General features: G+C 38.5%; 1 protein-coding gene across 8 annotated transcripts in view; it reads right to left on the bottom strand.

Moving 5' to 3' along the window:
• RBMS3 (RNA binding motif single stranded interacting protein 3) overlaps positions 1–12738 on the bottom strand; it is a 718377-nt gene extending 705639 nt beyond the window's left edge. For all 8 annotated transcript variants that reach the window (XM_059939057.1, XM_059939054.1, XM_059939059.1 and 5 more), the window contains exon 1: positions 11975–12738. In XM_059939057.1, the coding sequence (XP_059795040.1) occupies positions 11975–12049 (75 nt within the window). In that variant the 5' untranslated portion in view covers positions 12050–12738. The remainder of the gene's footprint in view (positions 1–11974) is intronic.
• Positions 12739–22646: the final 9908 nt, after the last annotated feature.

Raw genomic sequence — 22646 nt, 5'->3', positions numbered from 1 at the left:
CAACCAAGCAAGAAAAGAAAGTCAAAATCCAATCCACTCTACCTTGGAAAGAAATGGGAAAAAATAAAAAGCAATAACTAAAAAGATAAGAGGAAACTGAGAGCAAAGGGAACAAAAAGGAGGAAGAAGTTTAGGAGCTAAAGGCAGGGAGGCAAAGAAGGCAAATCCATAGCAGACAAGTTGAGGAAAGGAGAAAAGGGGTGAGAGGGAAAGGGCAAGGGGAGTGGAAGCTGTGAAACAGAAAGAAAAGAGTTAGTTTCCCAGGAAGGACAATCTGGGAAAGGCAGGGAGATTGAGAGGATGCAGTGTAAATGTGAGGTCACTACAGACAGACATCCTAAATGGAATAAGGATGGAGAAGTGAGTAAAATGAACTTGGCAGAAAAGACAGACCATGAATAATAATAACAATAATAGCTAACTTTTCTTGGACCTCTATTGACCTAAACTGCAATGACCGTGTTGAAATCTAGACACTCTTTCACCAGGACCCACCCTCTAACATATGAATGTGCTGAGAGCCAGGGCACTTAAGCACGATTGCATTCACATCTTCAATTCAACAGTTCTGTGGATCCCTGGGCACATCAGTGGCCCTCAAACATCACTGCCATCTGGTTAGCATTGTACAATTTTTATGCCAATACAGCTTTGCTAGTTTCATAACTTATTCTATTGGATTACCCCACTCAAAGCTAGATCCTTTCTTTATAGAACAACAGAGCTTCGCTCATGATTATATTTTTGAGCAGATAAAAATTTTATATGAACATTTTATACATAGAAATTTCAAATACGTGTAAAAATTTTATTTCAATATCCTTCTAAAAAACACCCTTGTTTCCAGTCAAAAGCATCAATAAGGCTTTTATCCAGGTCGTCGGTAGGAACGAGTGATGGGTAAACCAGAACAAGAAAAGCAGGTGCTGGAAGTTATCAAGTGTATTGATATGTGGAAGCAGAACAAAGCACGAAGCTGTGCTAGAACAAAGCACTAAGCTGTCCTCAGAAGCACTGATTTTTTTTACTTTTTCACAAGACACCAAAAGTCTCAAATATATGACTCCTCCAAATCAAGTTCTATATTCACATCAAAGTTTTTCCCGAAGATGGTTCTTTGATTCCTAAACTATCACTTCCTTTGCAAACAGCTCTTATTCTTTGCCTTTGGAAAGAAAAATAGTCAAATTCCAGACATTTTCAAAAATAAATTAGAACTTGATAACATTAGCCTCTTATTTTCTCTTTCTTCTTTTCTTTGTTTTATCTTTCTTGGTGCTTCTCCTAAATCACTTGTAAAATTAAAATCATGGAACTGCCAGTTTTTTCTACCATGCTATTGACAGCCTCATCATTACAGGCTTTGAGGATCATTAGAATTTCCACAATATAAACAATAAACAATGAAATTGGGGAAAAATTAGAGTCAATCTATCAATAAGATTTCTAAAAAACTCTATCAAGAATAATGGAGGAAAAGAATATATATCTAATTTGCATAATACATTATCAATATATCTCAGATCATGGGAAGATACTACATTTTTGAAAGAAAGTAAAAGTTATTAGTCATCTGTATTTTGGTGAGACTCATCCCTTTTTGCCATCAGCTAGCAGCAAAAAACTTATTAGACCTGAAAAGAATGAGTATATGTCTCCTTAAGACCACTTTGCCCCTCCATATTTCTCAGTGGTCATTTAGCCTCAGAGAAAATCAGAACCATTGAAACAATTCTTAAAGTTTCCAGAAATGTGTGTGTGTGCTTGTGTGTGTGTGTTTTATGTTTGTGAAAGAGAAATCAAAGCTTATTCATTGAATCTGCTGATGAAATTTGGTGAGATCTGGCTAGAGGGTTGGGAAGGAAAACTGAGTAATTAGGAGGAGAATCAAAACATTGGGTGACTATGAGAATTCTCCCTTCAAGATTGTGGGAGGGGAGGGAGTTTTCCGGTGTGAGCATATGCAGGGGTCTAGAGAGACAGAGAAAAGTCCTTCTTGACTGAGGTGGGGGGAGAAGGCCATCCTCTGGACCTGGCATCCTTGTTTTCTTATATTACTGAAAATAATAAAAATCAGAATAAAAATGAAGGAAGCATCGTGCTTGGCTTAGGGCTAGAGAAGCAGTATCTTCAGGGTGCTCACCCACTGTGAGAGTCATGGTGGATCTGACTGGGGTGTGCATATGTGCAGACCTGTCTGCTTTCAGAGGCACACAGATGTTGCAGGGTTGACAGGGACCTCTGGAAACCAAGAGAAGTCATCCAAGGTGAATAATCGTGGACTTGGGGAACAGGAGGAGGTGGCCGTTTTAATACATGTAAAAAACCCATGACCCTATTTAGAAACAGAAGAATTTAAAAGATTATGCCATAAAATAACTACTGTGCCAGGAACTTGCCTCCTGCTTGGACCCTAAGCTGAGAGCCCAGGGAAACACCTGTTACAGTCAAGCTCTTTTTCTTTCCAATTGGTAAACAATTCTACCAATTGCACAATGAAAAAATTCTGTGAACCTGGCACCCAGATCTGGAACTCTCAATTGCTCTCACCACCAAAGGTCAATCCAATGTATCTGCTTGTGACATATTTTAGCCAAAGAATGTTAATGACATTTTCCAATACACTGTGCTGTTCTAACACATGTCCCGCCCTGGAAATTTGGGATTAGTAAAATATAGAGATATCTTGAATGCTAAAATGTCACAGTAGGTAGAGATATGGCCAGCTTTTCAGGCTCTCCGACCACTTTAGGGACCCACAAAAGCACTGACAAGATGAGAAAAATGTATTGCCTCCAAACGAAAAAGAAAACTGTGAAACCAAAATTAGCAAACATTTGTTTCTACAAAGCATAATACATTGCCAACTTTATTCATTGTTCTATTTAGTAGAGACCGAAATAATCTTTCTTTGTACCTCAAGAAGATCTGTAGATTAAATTTTTTTCATTTTGCAAGAACACTTACATATGCAAGATGGTAAGTGCACATAAATTCACAAGCACACATAAATGAATTTACTCGTACTCAGAGTTTTAGTGGCAAAATAATAAAAACTCTTTCCATATTTTATTGCAAAAAATATAATTTGATGTGGAATATGGGTACACTTTAATGTGTTTAATATATTTGTTGAGAAGTGGGAGGCTCCTAAAGTGTTCAGAAAATATGGAGGTTTTAGAATGACCCTTTACTTCTCCCATTGTTAAAGGACATCACTAAATTTGGAGAAAAATTCTTCCCTGTTCATCAATAAACAACAAGGTCCTACTGTATAACACAGGGAACTATATTCAGTGTCCTGTAACAAACCATAATGGAAAAGAATGTGAAAAAGAATATATATATGTATAACTGAATCACTTTGCTGTACATGTGAAATTAACACAAACTTGTAAATCAACTATACTTCAATAAAATTATTTAAAAGATCAGAATTTTTCCCTGTTCACTGACCTATTCCCTTGCACTTTTTCCGCATCTTTTTCCAGCTTATCAACAAAGTAAAACACAAGAACAAGCCAGAAAGGGAAAATTCCCTGTTGCTAACATAAGTCCAGTTGTCCTAACAGATGAATAATAAAGTGTAAAGTCAATGGTTAACTTTTTGGAATAAATTGAGAAAAGAACATCAGAACTTTATTCTTTTCAGATTTCCCTGCCTACCTAGATTACAGCACAACATCCTTACTTCTGAAGGCACAGTCTCGACTGGTATGCCTGGCAATGAACAAGAGACCGAGGGGCTGAAAGCCAAGACCAAGGCAAACACAGGAGCTGTCACAACCTTTCAAGGGACTAGCATCAAGCTAAAAAAAATCTGCTTCTCTCATCTCTCAAGAAGAAATTCAACATCATGGGTATGTCATATGGTTTTCTTGTATGGTATCCCTGAAAACAGTCTGAAATTTTCTTCCAAGCTTTGTACACACTTCTTCAAATACTTCATCTACTCAAAACTATTTGGGGAACTTCCCTGGTGGTCCAGTGGCTAAGACTCTGTGCTCCCAATGCAGGGGGCCCGGGTTCAACCCCTGGTCAGGTAACTAGATCCCGCATGCCACAACTAAAGATCCTGCATGCTGCAACTAAAAGATGCTGCATGCCACAACTAAGACCCGGCACAGGTAAGTAAAGAAAGAAAGAAAGAAAGATTTTAAAAAACTATTTGGGACTTTAAAAGTATATTTGCTCAAAAAATGAAAAAATAAAGAAAGAGAGAAAAAATGTATATTTGCTTGAATTTTAAGTTACCTTAGTTCTAAGTTATATTCAGGATGCCACCATCCAATCTGTGTGAATAAGTTTTAAAAGGGTCAACCTAAGAGTTTACAGTCATCAGTAATAGCCTCAAATATGATTTGCATACATAAGAAAACCTTTTAAGAAATCTTAAACAGTTCCAGAAAACCAGATAGCATTCTGTTTCCCATTTTCTTTTTCACTAAATTGTCATCAATCAGAAATCTGACTAAGATAAATAGCAGCCCCTAGGTAAAAATAGGAAGACTTCTCCAAAATTCTCATTAAATTCTATACATGATCCATATTCAGCTTGAAAACCACCAGTTAAGAATGAGATAAACAGAAGGTCACCTGCATCTGGCAATACATGCCAATTTCTTAACCCTACGGTATAATGATAGGAAAACTAATTCTAGAACAAGTTAAAAATCAGTTCCCCAAAACACTTACTACCAATATTTAGAATATCATGAGATTTATTTTACTTCTATTGTGCCTTACTTTCCACACAACAGGAAAGGATATTATCAGGGTTGCCTTGACTGTGTATGTAGTCTAGTTTATTTTTGGTATTTGTTAGTCATTCATAAAAACAAAATTCAGGGTTCCATTTACTTTCATTAACTCAGGTAACAGGGGCTTTGAGGGGGACCAAGAAGAATACCTAGCGAGAAAGAGAGGAAAAGAGAATGTTTTTGTTTATGCGTCCTGGAGAAGATATTATTTTTCTCCTACAATACCATGCACTCTGGTTACTAGAGTATTTTTCCCCCGCGCTTTAAAGGTTACTATTCAGAAGTTCAGGGATTTGAAGGTTTTGCAAACTCCAGTCAAAATAGCATTTCATCTCTCAATTGTTATTTCCACATGTACACGAGCTCTTAGATTCATTCATGAAACTAGGGCTGTCAGGATCTTAATGAGATCAACTGGTTTAGCCAAACACATGCATCACTATTCAGCTCTTTTGTCACCTGAAGAGAGCAAGTATTCGCATAAGGCCTAATTTTACCCATTCAAGGAAGAAAACTTGAACCACGACAAAGCCAGCAATGATGATTAAAGAGTGCCTGTCACTTGGCCTCATCCCTGGGAGCTGTTCTCCACCCACTCCTGGGTGATAGGGGTGTTTCTCCGGGTGCCCTGGATTTAGATGTGGTGAAGGATGCAGACAGTTTCCTGTGTCAAGCCTCCAGGGTCGGCAAAGCAGCACTTGATCTGCTCTGTAGAAAGCGCTGAGGACCCAAACAAAAACTCATCAGTGACACAAATCCAAGGTCATCTCCCAAATATCCCTAATATATCAAAGCAGCCTCATCCATCTCAAAGCAAGAGTCACAAATGCTAAGCCTGGAAGGGATCTTAGGGAACTTGTCCTAGAAACTAACTCACTGACACACAAATCAGATAATTCTCCCAAAGAAAAGCAGAATGAATGTCTTATAATTTACTCTCCATCCTCTAGAAATTGGATGTATATTAGAGGTTGATGTTCTGAACAGCAAAACTTCATTCAGATATCTGATTCTACATGGTATATATTTCCTGACCAATAAACCTACATGGAAAAATAAAGTTACGTGAACAAATTCTCTGCCAATATCAACTTGAAAAAGAAAAATTGAAAACCAAAACAAACACAATCCAATCCTACCTCGGTCCACACCTCTTCTTGCCTTTTGAAAATTGCTTTTGAATGTTTGAAATCTGAAAATAAATAGCCAATTCTATAGGTTTTTTCAAGGCCCTGAAAATGATCACTTAGTAATAAATCTTTTATTAGTATTAGTAATCCTATAGATTGATAATCTCTAGAAGATGAGAGATTATAGTTTTCATGAACAGTCTTTCAAAAACATTGTAGTTAAAGCCTCTTTACTATAACATCCCTGCTAAAGAAATAGAAACAAAAGTTGTCTCCTTGTGTGACTATGTAATTTTTAACACTAGCAACAAAATATTAATATTCATACCAAACTGAATATCATATTCTCAAACATCTTAAAAAAGAATCACACTGCTACCTATTTTGCTCTAAGTCACTGATCCTTACTATGTATCACTCTTTTGTTTAGGGATAAATGGCCTGAAGGTTTTCTTACAATAGTTCCATAGATTAAAGTAGCAACGAAACAGAGAAGAAAACCATTTATAATTTCAAAACAGAAAGGAAAAACTTCACTTTTGCTCTTTGAATGTGTGCTTCATGGGAATAACTTTCATCTTTCCATCTGTATTTCTTTCAGATCCATTCAGTAACTATGTGTTTTGCAATGAAATGGCATTCCATATTTAAAATAAAAATTGGTATTTTATGTTGGTTTCCATTTTCAAAGAGCATATTTTTAATCACATCCAAAATAGTTCAGCATTTTTCCCACTACTGCCAAAAATAGCAACACGTACCCTCAACACAACGTATCATAACATATCCTCAACAACACACGTATCACCACACACATTTCTGCTCTTGGGCTCCCCTCAGCCCCATCTGTACTCTTGCTGCGAACAGCTATAGCATAAAAATGTCTCTTCTCACATGCTTTTGATATTACACTATTTAATCACATACAGCTGTGGCTTATGAGGCTGTTACAAAACACAATTTTAATGTAGTACTTGAAGTCAATTTTGGATAAACATCAACCATTTACTCTGAATAAGAAGTCCAACACTCCAAAGATCTTCTTTTAAAGGAAAACCCTGGTTTTCTTAGAATTTGGCATGGGCATCATTGTGACTGAGACTCCTCTCTGCCAAAAAGACTGATAATGTCAAAAAGGATCGTGTAAATCATATTGGTGCAAAAACGAAGCTTTCCAGAATTCCTGGAGCCAGAAAGACCTGGAATGATGTGCATCCTTCCTTCTCTATAGCCTCTTCCTTCACGTGGCCCCTACCTCCAACCCTCAAATACATTTTATTACTTCATGGAAATAGGTTTGAGTTATAATTCTGTTTTTCTTTTTCCAAATTGAGAGAAAATGAAAGGAAAATGTGTTGGAAAGATACTGTTCAAAGAAATATACATGGTGTTTCCCTTAAGTTTGGAATTATTCCAAAAAAAAAAAAAAACACCATGAACTTTTTACATTTCTACTCCTTTTAGTAGGCACCAAACTTAGTGTTTGAAAACAATGACGACATTAGAGAAAGAAAATCCCAACGCAAACAAAGATTTGGAGGAGTAAAGAAAAAAAAAAAACCAAATTGAAAAGGCAAGGTAGGCTCTTGTTTCTATGTTTCTCTCATTTAAAACCAATTAAAATAGTATACATTCTAACACGAGACAAGATCGATCATCATTTCATGCTATCGTATAACCCCCCGGAAGTGAAAGAAATATGTGGAGCTATTCCTAAAAAATTATCTTGCTGGAAGATTTTTAGAAAACCAGTTTTATATGTTTCAGTCTTTTAAAGGAAAACAGTACCTGGGAGTTTTCAAGGCTGAAACATACAAAACTGGTTGGTAACTGGCAAGTTACCAACTCTGACTATCAATGCAAATCTGAGGCAGGAAGTACTAAGGAAATTCTAAACTCACTCCCTCCCTCTGCAAGATTTTCTACATTTTCATGTGTGAGGAATGTGTGAAGGGTTGTTTTGTTTTGCTTTTGTAGGACCTGTACATTCACATCTTTAAGAATATCCTTGGCCCCACGGGAGGCTCCCTCTTCCTTTGCAGGCCGCCCTGGCCTTGTGTTTTCAAGTGTCTGCTCTTTTCATGGCACAACTGGGGTCCAGCTAGACTTTCAGGGCCGGGCGGCTGTCCAGCTGCAGATGGCTGGAAATTCAGCCTGAAATCAGTGTGCTGGTGATGAATTACTCCTCCACCTGACCCCAACTTCACACCAGGCTCTGAACAGAATCTGAGTACCACCAGCCAGGGAGACCTGGTCAGGGTTCCATGATCTGAACCCCTTTCTTCAAGGTCTTCTGGGGAAGCAGATGGCCAAAGAAGGGCAGGCAGCAGACTGATGAAAAAGCAGAGTGATTAGAAACTGCACTGAACTGGGAGAAATAGAGTGATATGGCAAGGGCGTGGAAAGGAAGAAAAGACAAACTTGCTGTGTGTGCTTGGGTGAGTTTTAAAGTTTCATGAAGATGACTAAAGTTTTCTAAATATCACATATGAGAGAAATACCTATTTCTCAACTGCAAAATATCAACTCACCAGGCTGTTACCACGTTTTACTCTTTACCTTTCCCAGTTCAACTCATTTGTTTTTCCAAGAAAACCCCCTCAAAGTACCTCGAATTCAGATTGAAATTCACCCTGGGTCTCATAATGCAATAGCAACAGGTTGGTTATTTGGAATGGGCTGTAACAAAATTCTTGAGAAATATTATGTTACAACTTAAGCAAACATCATTGCATATATTATCATTAAGCTAAGAAACTATTTTTTGGTCTCCTTTCTCTAAAACTTGCTGATTATTATGGGTGGCTTTTCCAACAGCAAATTCGTTTTGATGAAAGTCTTTTTTTTAAATCCAGTTATGTCTCTTATTGAAATATTAGGACATGTCACCAAAATTTCTTCATTACTTCTAAATAAAAGTAATGTTCTTTTTAGAAATTGCTTCTTTGGCTAGGATAACAAAATTGGTCAAAAGGAAAATTGACAAGTGACAACTTTTAATGTGAGGTCTGGGAGAGTAAGCATGTTATACCCACATTACTACAAGGTACAACAGCTACAAGTCAGCCATGGGTTTTCCTTTTATTTGACTTACACATACATTTTTCTAATATAACATTTTAAGCATCTGGAAATTTATTCAAAGAAACAAAAGCATAAGTATCTTATTTCTATTTTTTTATTTCTTTTTAAGCAACAAAATGAAGAGATTGGTTCTAATGTGATGGGTAATAAGGGGAGCAGAGAAAGCAGGGAAGTGTCACAAGTTTTTCTAAAACTTAAATTGCATTTGAGGAAATGGAAGACATTTGCATTTATTTCAAAATCCGTTTTCATTTTGTTTTATCATAAGAAAATAGCAGCTGCATTTAACACACATATTTAGGTAGAAAGAGAAGGCTCAGTATTTTGGCATTTTCTGAATGAATACAATAATAAATATCCCATGAAGATTTTCCAACCAAAACTAATGTCAGCAAATAGCTTTTGTGGGTTAGTTAAAAACACCTGAATTTAGAGAACAGTTTACGGCACAGTATCACCAGAATATGATTTTTGTTGTCAACCACAGAATTCTATTTTTATCAACCATAAATGTTCTTTACATATCAGCATCATTTTAAAAAGCAATGATTTTAAAATTGGATTAAAACTACAAGCCAAGGCTGGAAGGACAGTGGATTTTATGGAATTCCACCTAGGCTTAGCAAATAAATCTAAGCAGCATGCATTTCCTTCAAAATTACTATAGGTTATATTTTGAGATATAAGTGTAAAAGGAGCAAAAAGTGCTACCGAAACAACCCGGTTGTTTTCATGCTATGCTGGGGTGTGATGGGACTTTATTATACAGTGCGAACGCTGTCAGAAAGTTCCCATATTTTAAAATATTGCACATTGACCCTTCCTCCCATTCCCTGAGTGCCTAAGTTCCCAAACAGGGCACATTTTCATATCTTCAGCTTCCAAGAATGTCATTAATGTCTGTCATTTCAGAGCCACTGTAATGATATTTGACAACTTCACAGCACTGTCGAAATTTTACAACGCAATAATCAATATGAACTACCATGATAGCCAAAGTAGCTGATCTTATACTCCCTACCACCCAGATCTGATTACCCAAATATCAGCTGAGGTCGCCTAATGGATCTAACTTCTTTAAAAATGTTCCAGAAGTTGATGGCTTTGACTAGCTTGAAAGTAACAAGATCCAGATGCTGCCTGTCTACACAACACTAAACTACATAGGACCCCAAAACAGATTTATTTTTAAATTCCCTCTCTGTTTTTCTAGCTCTCTTTTCCCTCAACACCCCATGTTTCCTCTTTACCCCAAACAACACACACACACACACACACACACACACACACACACACACACACACTTCCCACCAGTGTAGCTGGTCCTGTGCCTTTAATATAATGTGCCCGACATTATTTCCTGCTAGCAATAGGTTAAAAGAAATCTCAAACCAAAAAGCAATTATTCCATTCATTTTGATCTAAAGTTTCTTTTCTGAATAGACTTCATCGGAGAAAACAAGAACCAAAAAGAAAGCATGAATTTTGAAACATTTGGAAAAATTTAGCCAAATGACTAAAGGGGATGGAATGTGCGATATTTTTCATGCAACCTTTGTTTGTTGTTTCTGTTTCTTTGGGGGATGAGAAATGACTATAAATTTCCCCTTTTAACTTGTCCTTGCTTTGCCATTTCTTTGAGGAAGGCAGGCAGCGTTCTCTTCCCAATCCCCCAAAGAGTTAAAACTCTAGCCACTGGAGCAGGCGGGCTGGTCTATTTATTTCAGCAGCAGCCCAAACTAAATGCTCACAAAGGCAAAAAGCAGTGTGAGTCGACCTTGGAGGGGCAGGGCAAATTGTAAAGCGACTGAGAAAGGAAGGGAAAAAAAGAACAATCTTTAATATAATACTGAAAGTCTGCTGCCTGATCTGGTTTACAAATCAGCATTGTTTGGTGAGAGAGAATAAATGAGAGCTAACTAAGGCATGAATTACCAAACCCTAATCACAGCACCCAGTCCTGGTGACAGCACAGATCACTCAGGCATGCCTTGTTCACTCCCGGCGTATTTATCAAGAACACGGTAGAGTCTGGCTAATGGAATATAAAATAATATCATCCATAAAGGAATACAATCCACGCATTCAAGGGGGAACAACCAACATTTTTCCCCCAAAATTAAGTCCGATGTAACTGACAAGGAGCAGTGATTTCACACCTGAGAGTCTTCCATGTCTGAACTGCAGGATAAAGTTCATGATTGGCATGACCCACTGTTCAGTGACGTGGTCTTGCCACTGGCCCCCTCATGATCATCTGAGCACACACATAAAGCCTAAAGTATTTAACCAATTCATGTCCAATTATCACCAGTATATTTCATTCTTTTTCAAGACCCAGGCCTCCTGATGGCAGCCAACGTCTAGCTTCTAAAAGTAAAGAACATCTATTGTAAAGCTCCTAAATTCACTCTCTAGCATCCTAATCATCCTCAGTATAAAATAAGGCCATAAAAAAAACAAAAATGCACCCAAGCAAACTCTAAGAGACTTGAATTAGTTACCGTGTACCTCCCACACCCGTCTTTTCATTCTACACTCAGCGGTTAAAAGTTTGAGTCGCCCCCACCCCGGCGTGTCCTATCCAGTGGGAAAAAACCTTTTAGAGCCACAAACAAAGAAGAGCTCACCAGAAAAGCCCCTGAAATTGTATTCTTGTGCCTGACCATTACTGTTATGATCTCCTTTTTAACAACCCTGCCCATCTGCCAAGGACTTGACGGATATCAGAAACACCTAGGCAGCCAAATAACAACAAAGGAACTCAAGTAAAACTATTATCTCTCCTTAAAGAGAAAGCACCAGTTCCAGGCTTGCTTTCTTCTTATATCCTTCTCTGCTTCATTAACTCCATTGCTATGTTACTAATTTCAAAGAAGCAGGAAGAGGTGATGGGGTAAGGAGAGGGAGGCGGTAAATAATAATTCACATGCCTGTCTGTTTCCCATCCCAAGTGCAGAAGGACACCCCACTGCTGCCAGACTGTGGAGCGAGCCATACCTTGGTTTGGAGATAATGAGGATAGTAGTAAGTGTACTGGGGGTACATTTGTGGCTGATCCAGGCGTTTGCCCATGTAGCTGGAATCTCTATCTCCGAGGCAGGGAACTGGATGACAGGGTATGTGCCCCAGGCCGAGCTTCCTCTGGAACCACTATTCCTGACAGTCCCGATGACTGATGAGGCTTCCGAGAGTCTTCCACCACTCACTAGTTCCAACACAGCAAGAATTTTAAAAAGAAACACACCAAAAAAAGAGGGAGGTGGGGGATCTGTAGGAAAAACCCCACACAGCCTCCCCAGCTCTCGCCTGGGGTCCACTTGGGATGAGGCAGTTTGTTCTCTACCCGGCTGTCCGTAGTGATGTCAATTGCCAGCGTTTGTAAAGGAAGGAAAAAAAAAAAAAAAAATCAAAGTCCTTTTAGCACAACTCGGAAATCTTGCAGATCAGCTTCCTGTCTCCTGTGTGTCTCTTTCCCCACCTTAAAGAAAACGAAAAAAAAAAAAAAAGAAAAGAGAGAGAGAGAGAAAAAAAAAGGAAAAGAAAAGGGGGGGGGGAGAAAGAAAAAGAAAGGGGAAAAGAAAAACTAAAAAAAAAAAAAAAAAAAAAAAAACCTCTCACAGCTCAGTTGCTGCTGTGTCCCTCCCAGAGTGACATGGTGTTCGGTGCTTGTCCTGTCCTTTCATTCACGTCCCCTCCTTCCAGCCAGTGGGTGGGACCCGGAGAGCCCCTCCAGGGAGCAGCCTACGCAGTCCAGAAGGCTGCAGTCTTTCCTCCAAGAAAAAAAAAAAAAGGCTGCTTCAACCCCTGCTGCAAGCAAAGTTCCGATTCCCTCTACTGGCTATCTCGAATAGCAAAGCGGTTTTTGCAGCAAAGCTGCTACCGCTGCCGCTGATTCCCGGGGAACTCAAATGTGGGCGGCGGATGATTCCTTATCCTTCCCTCCATCAACCCCGCACAAGAGCTGCCTTCTTTGCTTTGCTTGCCAAGTTTCCAGGTAAGCCACACTGCGAAACAAAACACAGCAGACCCCGGGAGGGACAGGAGGACGAAGGGAGGAAGGGGAGAGAGGAAAAAATCAAGGCAGACGGACTAAGCTGGCTGGTGAAAATGGAAAAAGTGTGTCCCGGATGCTTTCAAAACCTGTGAACGCACTAAAAGCCGAAGGAATCCAAGACCTGCTTTAAAAACGAACCTTTTACTTCTCGGAGGACGTGGAGGATGGTAAGTATTGAAGAAATGTTGTAGTCTACTCCAGGACTGCTCGTAACAAGCCAGGCATCATCAGATCACAATTAGCAACTTATCATAGCAGAAATAATCAATCTGATCATTACATCCATTTTGTAAAAATCAAAAGAGATGTCCCCTTCGGTTTATGATCGTCCTGATAAATAAAATCACTGTTTCTCTCACTGTCTATCTCTTTATGATTCATGGAGGCTTTAATCACTTTCCTGATATCATCGTACACAAACACAAAGAACAAAAATCATAATCACTTGGCAGGGTGTTTCTCCACCAATAATAAGTAGTATTCTGACGTGTCTATCAGCTGCTACATTATAATACAGATTGTTTCAGAGGAAATATATTTCCTTAAAGGGTCCCTTTTCAAGGCAGGCGAGGCTAAAATTAGACGTGCCAGCTGTGTTTTGCTGAGGGCTCACGCATGCCCAGAGCGTGGGCAGACCAGCACTGAACTCCTCTCGACTTTGTCAAGTCGGCTGTATTCTCCCCAGCCCAGAGTCGCCTTTTCAGATAAAAGGTTCCTGGTACAAATCCAGCTTCCTAGGCAAGAAGACTAGAGAATGTGGTCCCATGTACAAGCCCTACCACCCCCGGGGCAATGGGCTTCCTGCAGGGGTCTGGTTTCTGGGAGCCCTGTGAGTGCAGGTAGGTTCCTTGGAGACAGATCAGGATGGTGGGCACATAGTTTTATGTTTGACTTTTGACAAGAACGACGATCGGAAGGAAGGAAGGGGAGAGGGTGGAGAGTAGGAGGTAGAAGCCCTGTCACTGAGAAAATTAAATCAAGTCTGCCAATGTTTATGTGATCTTCTGGGACTCAGAGGTCTCATCTAGAAAATGGAACTACTTCCAACTTACCTAGCTGGAGAGAGTCAACTGAATCAGATACTAAATAAAAATCCCATTGATTTCAAAATTCTTTGCAGCATCTCACTGCTCAGACAATAGAGTCCTGACTTTTGGTATACTTTTCAAGTCACTTAAAAACCTAACTTTCTTCTCCAGAGGCAGACAGTAGACCCTGCCCCCTACGTTTGGTGCCTGAGTGACACTGCCCTGCTTTCAGGACTGGGCTGTGCTCTCAGGACCTTTGGTCATCCCCTCTGCCAGGGGGGCTCTCCCAGACCCACCTTCAGCAGATCCTCCAGCCCACCCTTTGGTCTCAGCACCACCCACACCCAGTGGCTTCCTATGCACTCTGGCTTTCCCACAGCACCTTGTATTTACGCTAATATAATGCTCATCTTATGTCACTGCCTATGAATTGCTTGTTTTCTCTACGATGCTCTAAGAGCATCAGGAAAAGCAGGAAAGGAGGGGGTCCCATCATTCTTGTTTACCTTCATCTTTTTAAAAACTGGCATGGCGTCTGGCACCAAATGGTTGCTCCGTAAATGTTTGAAGAATAAGACATCTTAAATATGAGAAACAACTCTAACCCAACTCATATCCATCTTTCAGTACATTTCTGGGTGCAGGGGATATAGTGCTACACAGTTCAGAACAAGGCGCCTCATCCATCCGATGCCACTGCCCACTTCATACAGTTATTTTGAGAATTCACTGAGTTAAACATGTGAAGCATTGATAACACCTTGGATCTGCTCAATAAACACAAGCCTGCACCTGGGGAAGAGCATCCCAGGCTGAGGGACCAGTAAGAACAGAAAGCCTGGCAGCAAGCATGTGTCTTTGGAATGTGCCAGATATAGTGCATGGGCTGGAAGGGAGCAAGTAAAGAGTAGAGGAGTAAAGAGTAGAGAATGAGGCTGGGACAAGATCTACAAGCCTTGGTGGAATTTGGTGGGGAAAGCTAAATTAGTGATGGTTGACAGTACAGCCAGGACTCTATCCAAATCATCTTCAACGACAGAATGCTGTCTTCCTAAATGAAAGATTGGGGTTCCTCCAAATTATAAGACACCTAGGATCAGGATCCTAGATGGCTTCTGCCAACGCGGCCACTTTGGACAAAGGACATCGGTATTCTTTCATTCATAACTGCCAAGATGCTCCTTAAAGGGAAAGGACTACTGTCTTATTTACAAATAAAAGGCCAAATAAATAACTTCTCTCAGTGCATGCTATAGCCCACTTATATGCAAAGTTCCCAGTATGTGTCAATACTATTAGCAATTTCTACACAAATTGCCACTTCCCAAAATCTATTCTATTCCATTGGATTATCAGTATTTTCTGGGCATTAATTGTCATGAGCTTAAGAACATTCACTGAACATTTAAAGCTTTTCTTAAATAATGTAAAGACAGTTTAGCCCTTGTGAGGATCATAAAACCTGTGTTTTATTCTTTTTTTTTTTTTTTTTCCCTCAGAGATCCCAGTAGCCATGGAGATTCGGGGGGCAAGATAGTCATGTCAGAAATAGTTTTTATATCATGTCTGCTCTGTTGGAGCTGCAGCACTTTCCATTTAAATGATCAAGTTAAGGTAGGAGGGAACTAGTTTAAGGCACTCTCTAAATCAGAAGGCAGCTGTGTGCCATTTGCCAAATAAACAAATTTTGTACAAATCCAAAAGCAGCAAACTGCATCAAAGGGCATGGACTCTTATAGATTCACGTGATTCACAGCACAGACTGGAGAGGCACTCATTTAAGACAAGTTCTTGGCTAACAGAATTGAGAGGATGTTTCAGACATACATCCAGAGATGGGGAAGTGATGGTATTGAAATAAGGGTCAATTGGGTAGAGACAGAGACTCTTCTGGTTTGCTCTTGACCTAGCCACTCAGAGAAGAACTGGGTCCCCTCTCTGGATGATTTATTTATTTATTTATTTTAATTTTTTTTTTTTGGCTGCATTGGGTCTTCATTGCTGCGCGTGGGCTTTCTCCAGTTGCGGTGAGCGGGGGCTACTCTTCGTTGTGGTGCACGGGCTTCTCACTGCGGTGGCCTCTCCTGTTGCAGAGCACAGGCTCTAGGCGTGCGGGTTTCAGTAGTTGCGGCATGCAGGCTTCAGTAGTTGTGGGTCGCGGGCTCTAGAGCGCAGGCTCAGTAGTTGTGGCCCTGGGGCTTAGTTGCTCTGCGGCATGTGGGATCTTCCCGGACCAGCACTCGAACCCGTGTCCCCTGCATTGGAAGGCGGATTCCCAACCACTGCACCACCAGGGAAGCCCTGGATGATTTATTTTTGTAAATTACAAAGACTTAGTCAAAAGTGAAAGAACAGTAGAGATATAAGGAAAAACCATAATCATATTATCTTCAAAAGGAGTATTCTATTTTACCTTTAAGAAAGACATGCATGACCTTGAGTAAAACATAAAAGGCAAAAATTGTGTCATTTCCTGCCCTCTTTATTCAAATTTGTGAAATCTCTTTCCAACCCAGCAGTTGCCAAATGAGTATGAAACATAAAAATTGTTTGTTTTCTTAAAGACAAGATGGTAGGTTGCAAATTCCAACATTAATGTTACAACTTTCCTTTCTCCTACTGAATCCTTACCAATGGTTTAAGAAAATGTCTGAGACAAATGAGAAGAAAGAGACTACCATTCAAGTATGTGTGGCCCAAACTTAAATGATAATTGAATGTAAAAATATTAATGTAGATAAAGACAATAAAAATTGGCCTTGGAAGAAAATTTCAAGCCTCAAGACAAAATTACAATGGACTATAGTTCAAGACAGTTAAGTAGAAAAGCAAGAGCAGTTTAAAACAATGAACACTATTAACTTCAACAACAGTTTATTGAGCCTCTATTCTGGGCCTAAAAAACCGAGGGCACCAGTATAAATACGGTATCATCACCCACGTCCTCAAAGAGACGTACAAATCAATACGTCTCAAACTTCAACCATTCACAAATGACCTTAATGTTTTTTCTCATATCTGAGTACCAATTTGAAACAATAAAAATAATTTTCTTTAAGTTGGCTCAATTTTTTCTGAAATCCATGTGAACTTTATTAGAATTCTAAGCAATAATATACATAAAGCTCATGTTTATTTTGCTTCTATTATCTTTTTAAAAAATGCACACTATCCACCAACTCTCTATATACATTTTTCGTAGCACTCAATACTGTGGCGGGCACATCTGGATCTCCTTTACCACTAGGATTAGCAAGACTCACACTTCTCCATTTCATTGAAAGGAGGAACGGCCACATGACTTGTTATGCCCAATAAAATATGAAGCTTTTACGAGCAACACCCACAAAAGCTTTAACTGCTGCTCTTTGATTCTCCAGTCCACTCTTCTCTGAGGCAAGCATGTGCTGATATGGAGTAAGCATCTCAGAGGGGTGAGAACAGCTGCCTTGAATAGGTCACCTGGACCAGCCACTGACTTGCCATGCATGAGAAGTAAACTTTGTTGGATTATGCTATTGAGATTTGGTGACTTACCACAGCATCATCTAGCCTACCCTGACTAATCCAACATTACTTCTCGTTTGATTCTGTATTCATTGGTTTCCTTGCTTGAGTAGCACCCCCGCTAATATCTAAGCTCCACAAGGGAAAGGAGCATATTTGTCTTGTTCCCTGTTATATCCCCAGCACCTAGAGCAGTCCTTGGAATTTAATACACACTTAATAAATGTGCGTTAAATAAATGATTAAATAAAATGATTATCTAAAATCATCTCATTTATTTATCAGTGGTTAATGCATGCTACTTTAGGAAATCATGGAAGGTGAAACGAAATATACTCATAAAAAGTAAAAACTGAAGTTTCATAGGGAACCCTCCTACACTGCTGGTGGGAATGTAAATTGGTGCAGCCACTACGGAAAACAGCGTGGAGGTTCCTCAAAAAACTAAAAATAGAGCTACCATATGATCCAGCAATCCCACTTCCAGGCATATATCTGCACAAAACTCTAATTCAAAAAGATACATGCAACCCAATGTTCATAGCAGCACTCTTCACAATAGCCAAGATATGGAAACAACCTAAATGTCCATCGACAGATGAATGGATAAAGAAGATGTGGCACATATATACAATGGAATATTACTCAGCCATGAAAAGAAACGAAATTGAGTTATTTGTAGTGAGGAGGATGGACCTAGAGTCTCTCATACAGAGTGAAGTAAGTCAGAAAAAGTAAAACAAATACAGTATGCTAACACATATATATGGAATCTAAAAAAAAAAAAAAAAAAGTGATTCTGAAGAACCTAGAGGCAGGACAAGAATAAAGATGCAGATGTAGAGAATGGACTTGAGGACACGGGGAGGGGGAAGGGTAAGCTGGGACAAAGTGAGAGAGTGTCATGGACATATATACACTACCAAATGTAAAATAGAAAGCTAGTGGGAAGTAGCCGCATAGCACAGGGAGATCAGCTCTGTGCTTTGTGACCACCTAGAGGGGTGGGTTAGGGAGGGTGGGAGGGAGACACAAGAGGGAGGGAATATGGAGATATATGTATACATATAGCTGATTCGCTTTGTTATACAGCAGCAACTAATGCAACATTGTAAAGCAATTATACTCCAATAAAGATGTTAAAAAATTGTGTATTAATTAAAACGCTAAGTATGAACAATTTGTAGCTGTTTTATAAGCCTCAGGAAATGAACAAGTCTTGTAAATTTTAGATTCATTTATTCAGGAGAACAAAATATACTGACTTTCTTTTCTCTATGCTATTTCCCACCTCTATCCTATTATATGTATGCATGTACGTTTATAACATTATGTTTTTCTGATTGCAAAAATAATGATTTACATTGTACTTTTGAAATGCAGAAAAGGGAAAATTTTTAAATACTACAATTCAAAGATAATCATTCCTCTTAAAATTTTGGTATATGTTCTTCCAGGTTAGATATGTATTCTCTTTTACAAAGCTGTGAAAATATTGTGGAAACTCTGTGTAACTTTTTTAATATAACAATTACCTTTCCATGTCCTTAAATATTTTTCCAAAACATGACTTTTAAATAACTCTTTGTATGTTTTTACTGTAACCTAACTCAAAAACATTCTGAAAATTGGTAGAATATAAAATATAAATAAATATTAACCATCATAGCATAAAAACAAAATGTGGTACATATATATGATGGAATATTACTCAGCCATAAAAAAGAATGAAATAATGCCATTTGCAGCAACATGGATGGACCTAGAGATTATCATACTAAGTGAAATAAGTCAGACAGAGAAAGACCAGTGTCATATGATATCACTTATATGTGGAATCTAAAATATGACACAAATGAACATATCTACAAAACAGAAACAGACTCACAGACATAGAGAACAGACTTGTGGTTGCCAAGGGGGAGGGGGTGTATGGGAGGGAAGGATTGGGAGTTTGTGATTAGCAGATGCAAACCATTTTATAGAGAATGGATAAACAACAAGGTCCTACTGTAGAGCACAGGGAACTATATTCAGTATCCTGTGATAAACCATAATGGAAAAGAATATGAAAAAGGATATATGTGTATATATATATATATATATATCTGAATCACTTTGTTGTACAGCAGAAATTAACACAACATTGTAAATCAACTATACTTCAATAAAATTAAAAAAAAAATTTTTTTCATGGGAGGAGAACTTCTATCATACTGAACACTCAGAAGAAGGAAAGTGTTCTTTCACTGACTATTTGGAGTTAGTACTGGGGTGTGGTGTTAACTAGTTAAGAGATAAAGAAGGCAAAGAAGTAAATGAACACAGATATAGATGGCCAACTACATACTGGACATTGGAGGAGATGCCTATAAATGTTTCCTCAGTGAAAACTCACAAGTACCTGGGAACTGGGTATGATTTTTCACACTTTACAAAATTGAGAAGGAGCAGGTTTAACCACCTGATCCACACTCACTCAGTTACCACGTAGTAGAGGAACACTCCTGCCTCATTTCTGTATAAGGTTCAAACTCAGGCTCTTTCCTTAGTGTCCTTGATTGAAATCTTAAATGCTTTACTCCAAAATCGGATGAGAAAACCTTTGTGTTTAAAACATAAAACTCACAGTATACGGAAACATCCTAAATAAGCCACTTACGTCTTCATAGCAAACTGGAAAGAAAGAGCGTGGCTGTCTGTCACACAGCATAAACTCTATTTGGATGACAGATGTGATGGTTAATACACAGTTACATGTGTCAACTTGGCAAGGTTATGGTGCCCAGTTGTACGGTCAGCACCAGTCTAGATGTTGTTGCCAGGTATTTTTTAGACATGATTTACACTTAAATCAGTAGACTTTAAGTAAAGCAGATTACCCTCCATTATGTGGGTAGGCCTCATCCAATCAGCTGAAGGCTTTAAGAGTTAAGACTGAGGTCCCTCGAGAAGGAAGGAAGTCTGTCTCCAGACTACAGCTGGACTAAAGACTCAACACTAGCTCTTCTCTGCATATCCAGCTTGCCAGCCTGCCCTACAGTTTTGTGATTAGCCAGCTCCCACACTCATGTGAGCCAATCCATTAAAATAACTTGCTCTCTCTCTCTCTCTCTCTATATATATATATATATGTGCAAATACACATCTGACTACTTGTGTTTCTCTGGAGAATGTATTAATAAAATGAAAGAAAATATGGCAGCAGTGGAGGTCAATGAAATGGGCACTCTTATACATTTCTATTAAATGTCTACTTAACAAAATATATAGCTTTAAAACTCTCCATCCTTTTCACCCAGTAACTTCAGTTCTAAGAATCTAAAAGAGATCATCATTAGCATTTTAATGGTAAATAACTAGAGAAACCTGAATGTCCAACTCTAGGTGATTAAATAAATTACAGTATAAAGTTAATTCAACCGTTAAAATGATCCTTAGAAAACATTTTTAACAATACGGGAAATGCTTAACTTGAACAACTAATGGAAAATATAAAAATTCAGAAAAAACAGAATATTGTACATGCAGTAGGTTTTCAACTATGAAATATAAACACATAGACAATAGAAGAACTGCATCAAAATAGCAACAGTGAAACTTTCCCTTTCTGGTGGAGTTATTGGTGATTTTACTTTTCTTTTTGACGAATTTTGGCATTTTCCAATTTGTCTTAAAATCAGCATATGTTTCATTAAGTGAAATAAACATTGTTTAAAAATATATATATATATTTCTAAGTAAGATTTTTATTATTAGTTGAGAGGAAATTTAAACTCCCAGAAGTGACGATATCAAAATAAATTACATGTGTATTTTAAGTAGCCATTTACTCCTTACCTGAGACAGCAATTTAAGAAAAGTTTAAGTCTTTAAAGTCTGGAAGCATCAATTCTACATCAAAAAAAAGTCAAAACTCTCATTTAAGACCTAAAGACTGGGATTTCCCTGGCGGTCCAGTGGTTAAGACTCTGTGCTCCCAATGCAAGGGGCCCGGGGTTCGATCCCTGGTCAGGGAAGTAGATCCTGCACTCTGCAACTAAAGATCCCACATGCCGCAGTGAAGATCCCACATGCTGCAACTAAGACCCGGCACAGCCAAATAAATAAATAAATATTTTAAACATAAATTAATTTAAAAATATTAAAAAGCCATTGTCTTAAAAAAAAAAAAAAAGACCTAAAGACCTATTCTCTTATTCAATGAGGATAATGGAAAAATAACGGCAACCAATGGCAGAGGATATAGCTTCAAAAGGATGAAAATAAAACTGCATCGTATCTAAGATTTTATTTTTATCTTCAACTAATTCTGCCTTTGTACTTCTAAGTTTCTCATTGAATTTATTTTTAAAAAATATTGATGCAGCTCTGCCAGCTTGTTTACAATATGTTGTAGAAACCAAGAATGTTTTTTTCTTTTGGTTTATCACTATGCCTCCCTGTATATTTCCATGCAAAGAATGTCACTATTTCCAGTCCATTGAGTCAATTTGGTCCTGATATAACTGGCAGATTCTAGTGGCCGTTCTTACAAGTACACCGTCTGCCATGACTTGTGCCATTAGTGGGACCAGAGCTTTGGAAAACCCCAAACTAAAAGCCTCAAAGTAGAGAAAGATGAATAGCTGCTTTGTTACATGGGAAACACATTTTTCTAAAAGGAAGATCATCAGTTTGTATCAACCGTCCAGCTTCCACCTGCCAATAGCTAAGCAAGTTGGGTTGATATGGCCAGATTTGATTGGCTAGACGGATTCCTCTTGCTGGAAAAATCCAGAGTTGCAGAAGTCTAAGCTGAAAGGATACTACTAACTAGAGTTACCACATAAAATACAGCACACCTAATTCAATTCGAATTTCAGAAAAATGGTATGTTTTTAATATAACTATATTCCAAATATTGCTATGGAATATTTGAGTCATACTTATAAAAATTATTCATTGCTTGTCTGAGATTCAAATTTATCTGGTGTTCTGTATTTTTAAGTTCCTAAATCTGGCCAAACCTACTCCTAACCGATGCACTGACACAGTTCACAGGCCTTTCAGAGGACACAAGAATTGATAGAGTTTAAAT

Source organism: Balaenoptera ricei, chromosome 11 (genome assembly GCF_028023285.1).
Source record: "Balaenoptera ricei isolate mBalRic1 chromosome 11, mBalRic1.hap2, whole genome shotgun sequence".
NCBI classification, from domain to species: Eukaryota; Metazoa; Chordata; class Mammalia; order Artiodactyla; family Balaenopteridae; genus Balaenoptera; species Balaenoptera ricei.
The sequence above is the reverse complement of the archived record's forward strand: the minus strand, read 5'-3'. Positions and strand labels throughout refer to the sequence as shown.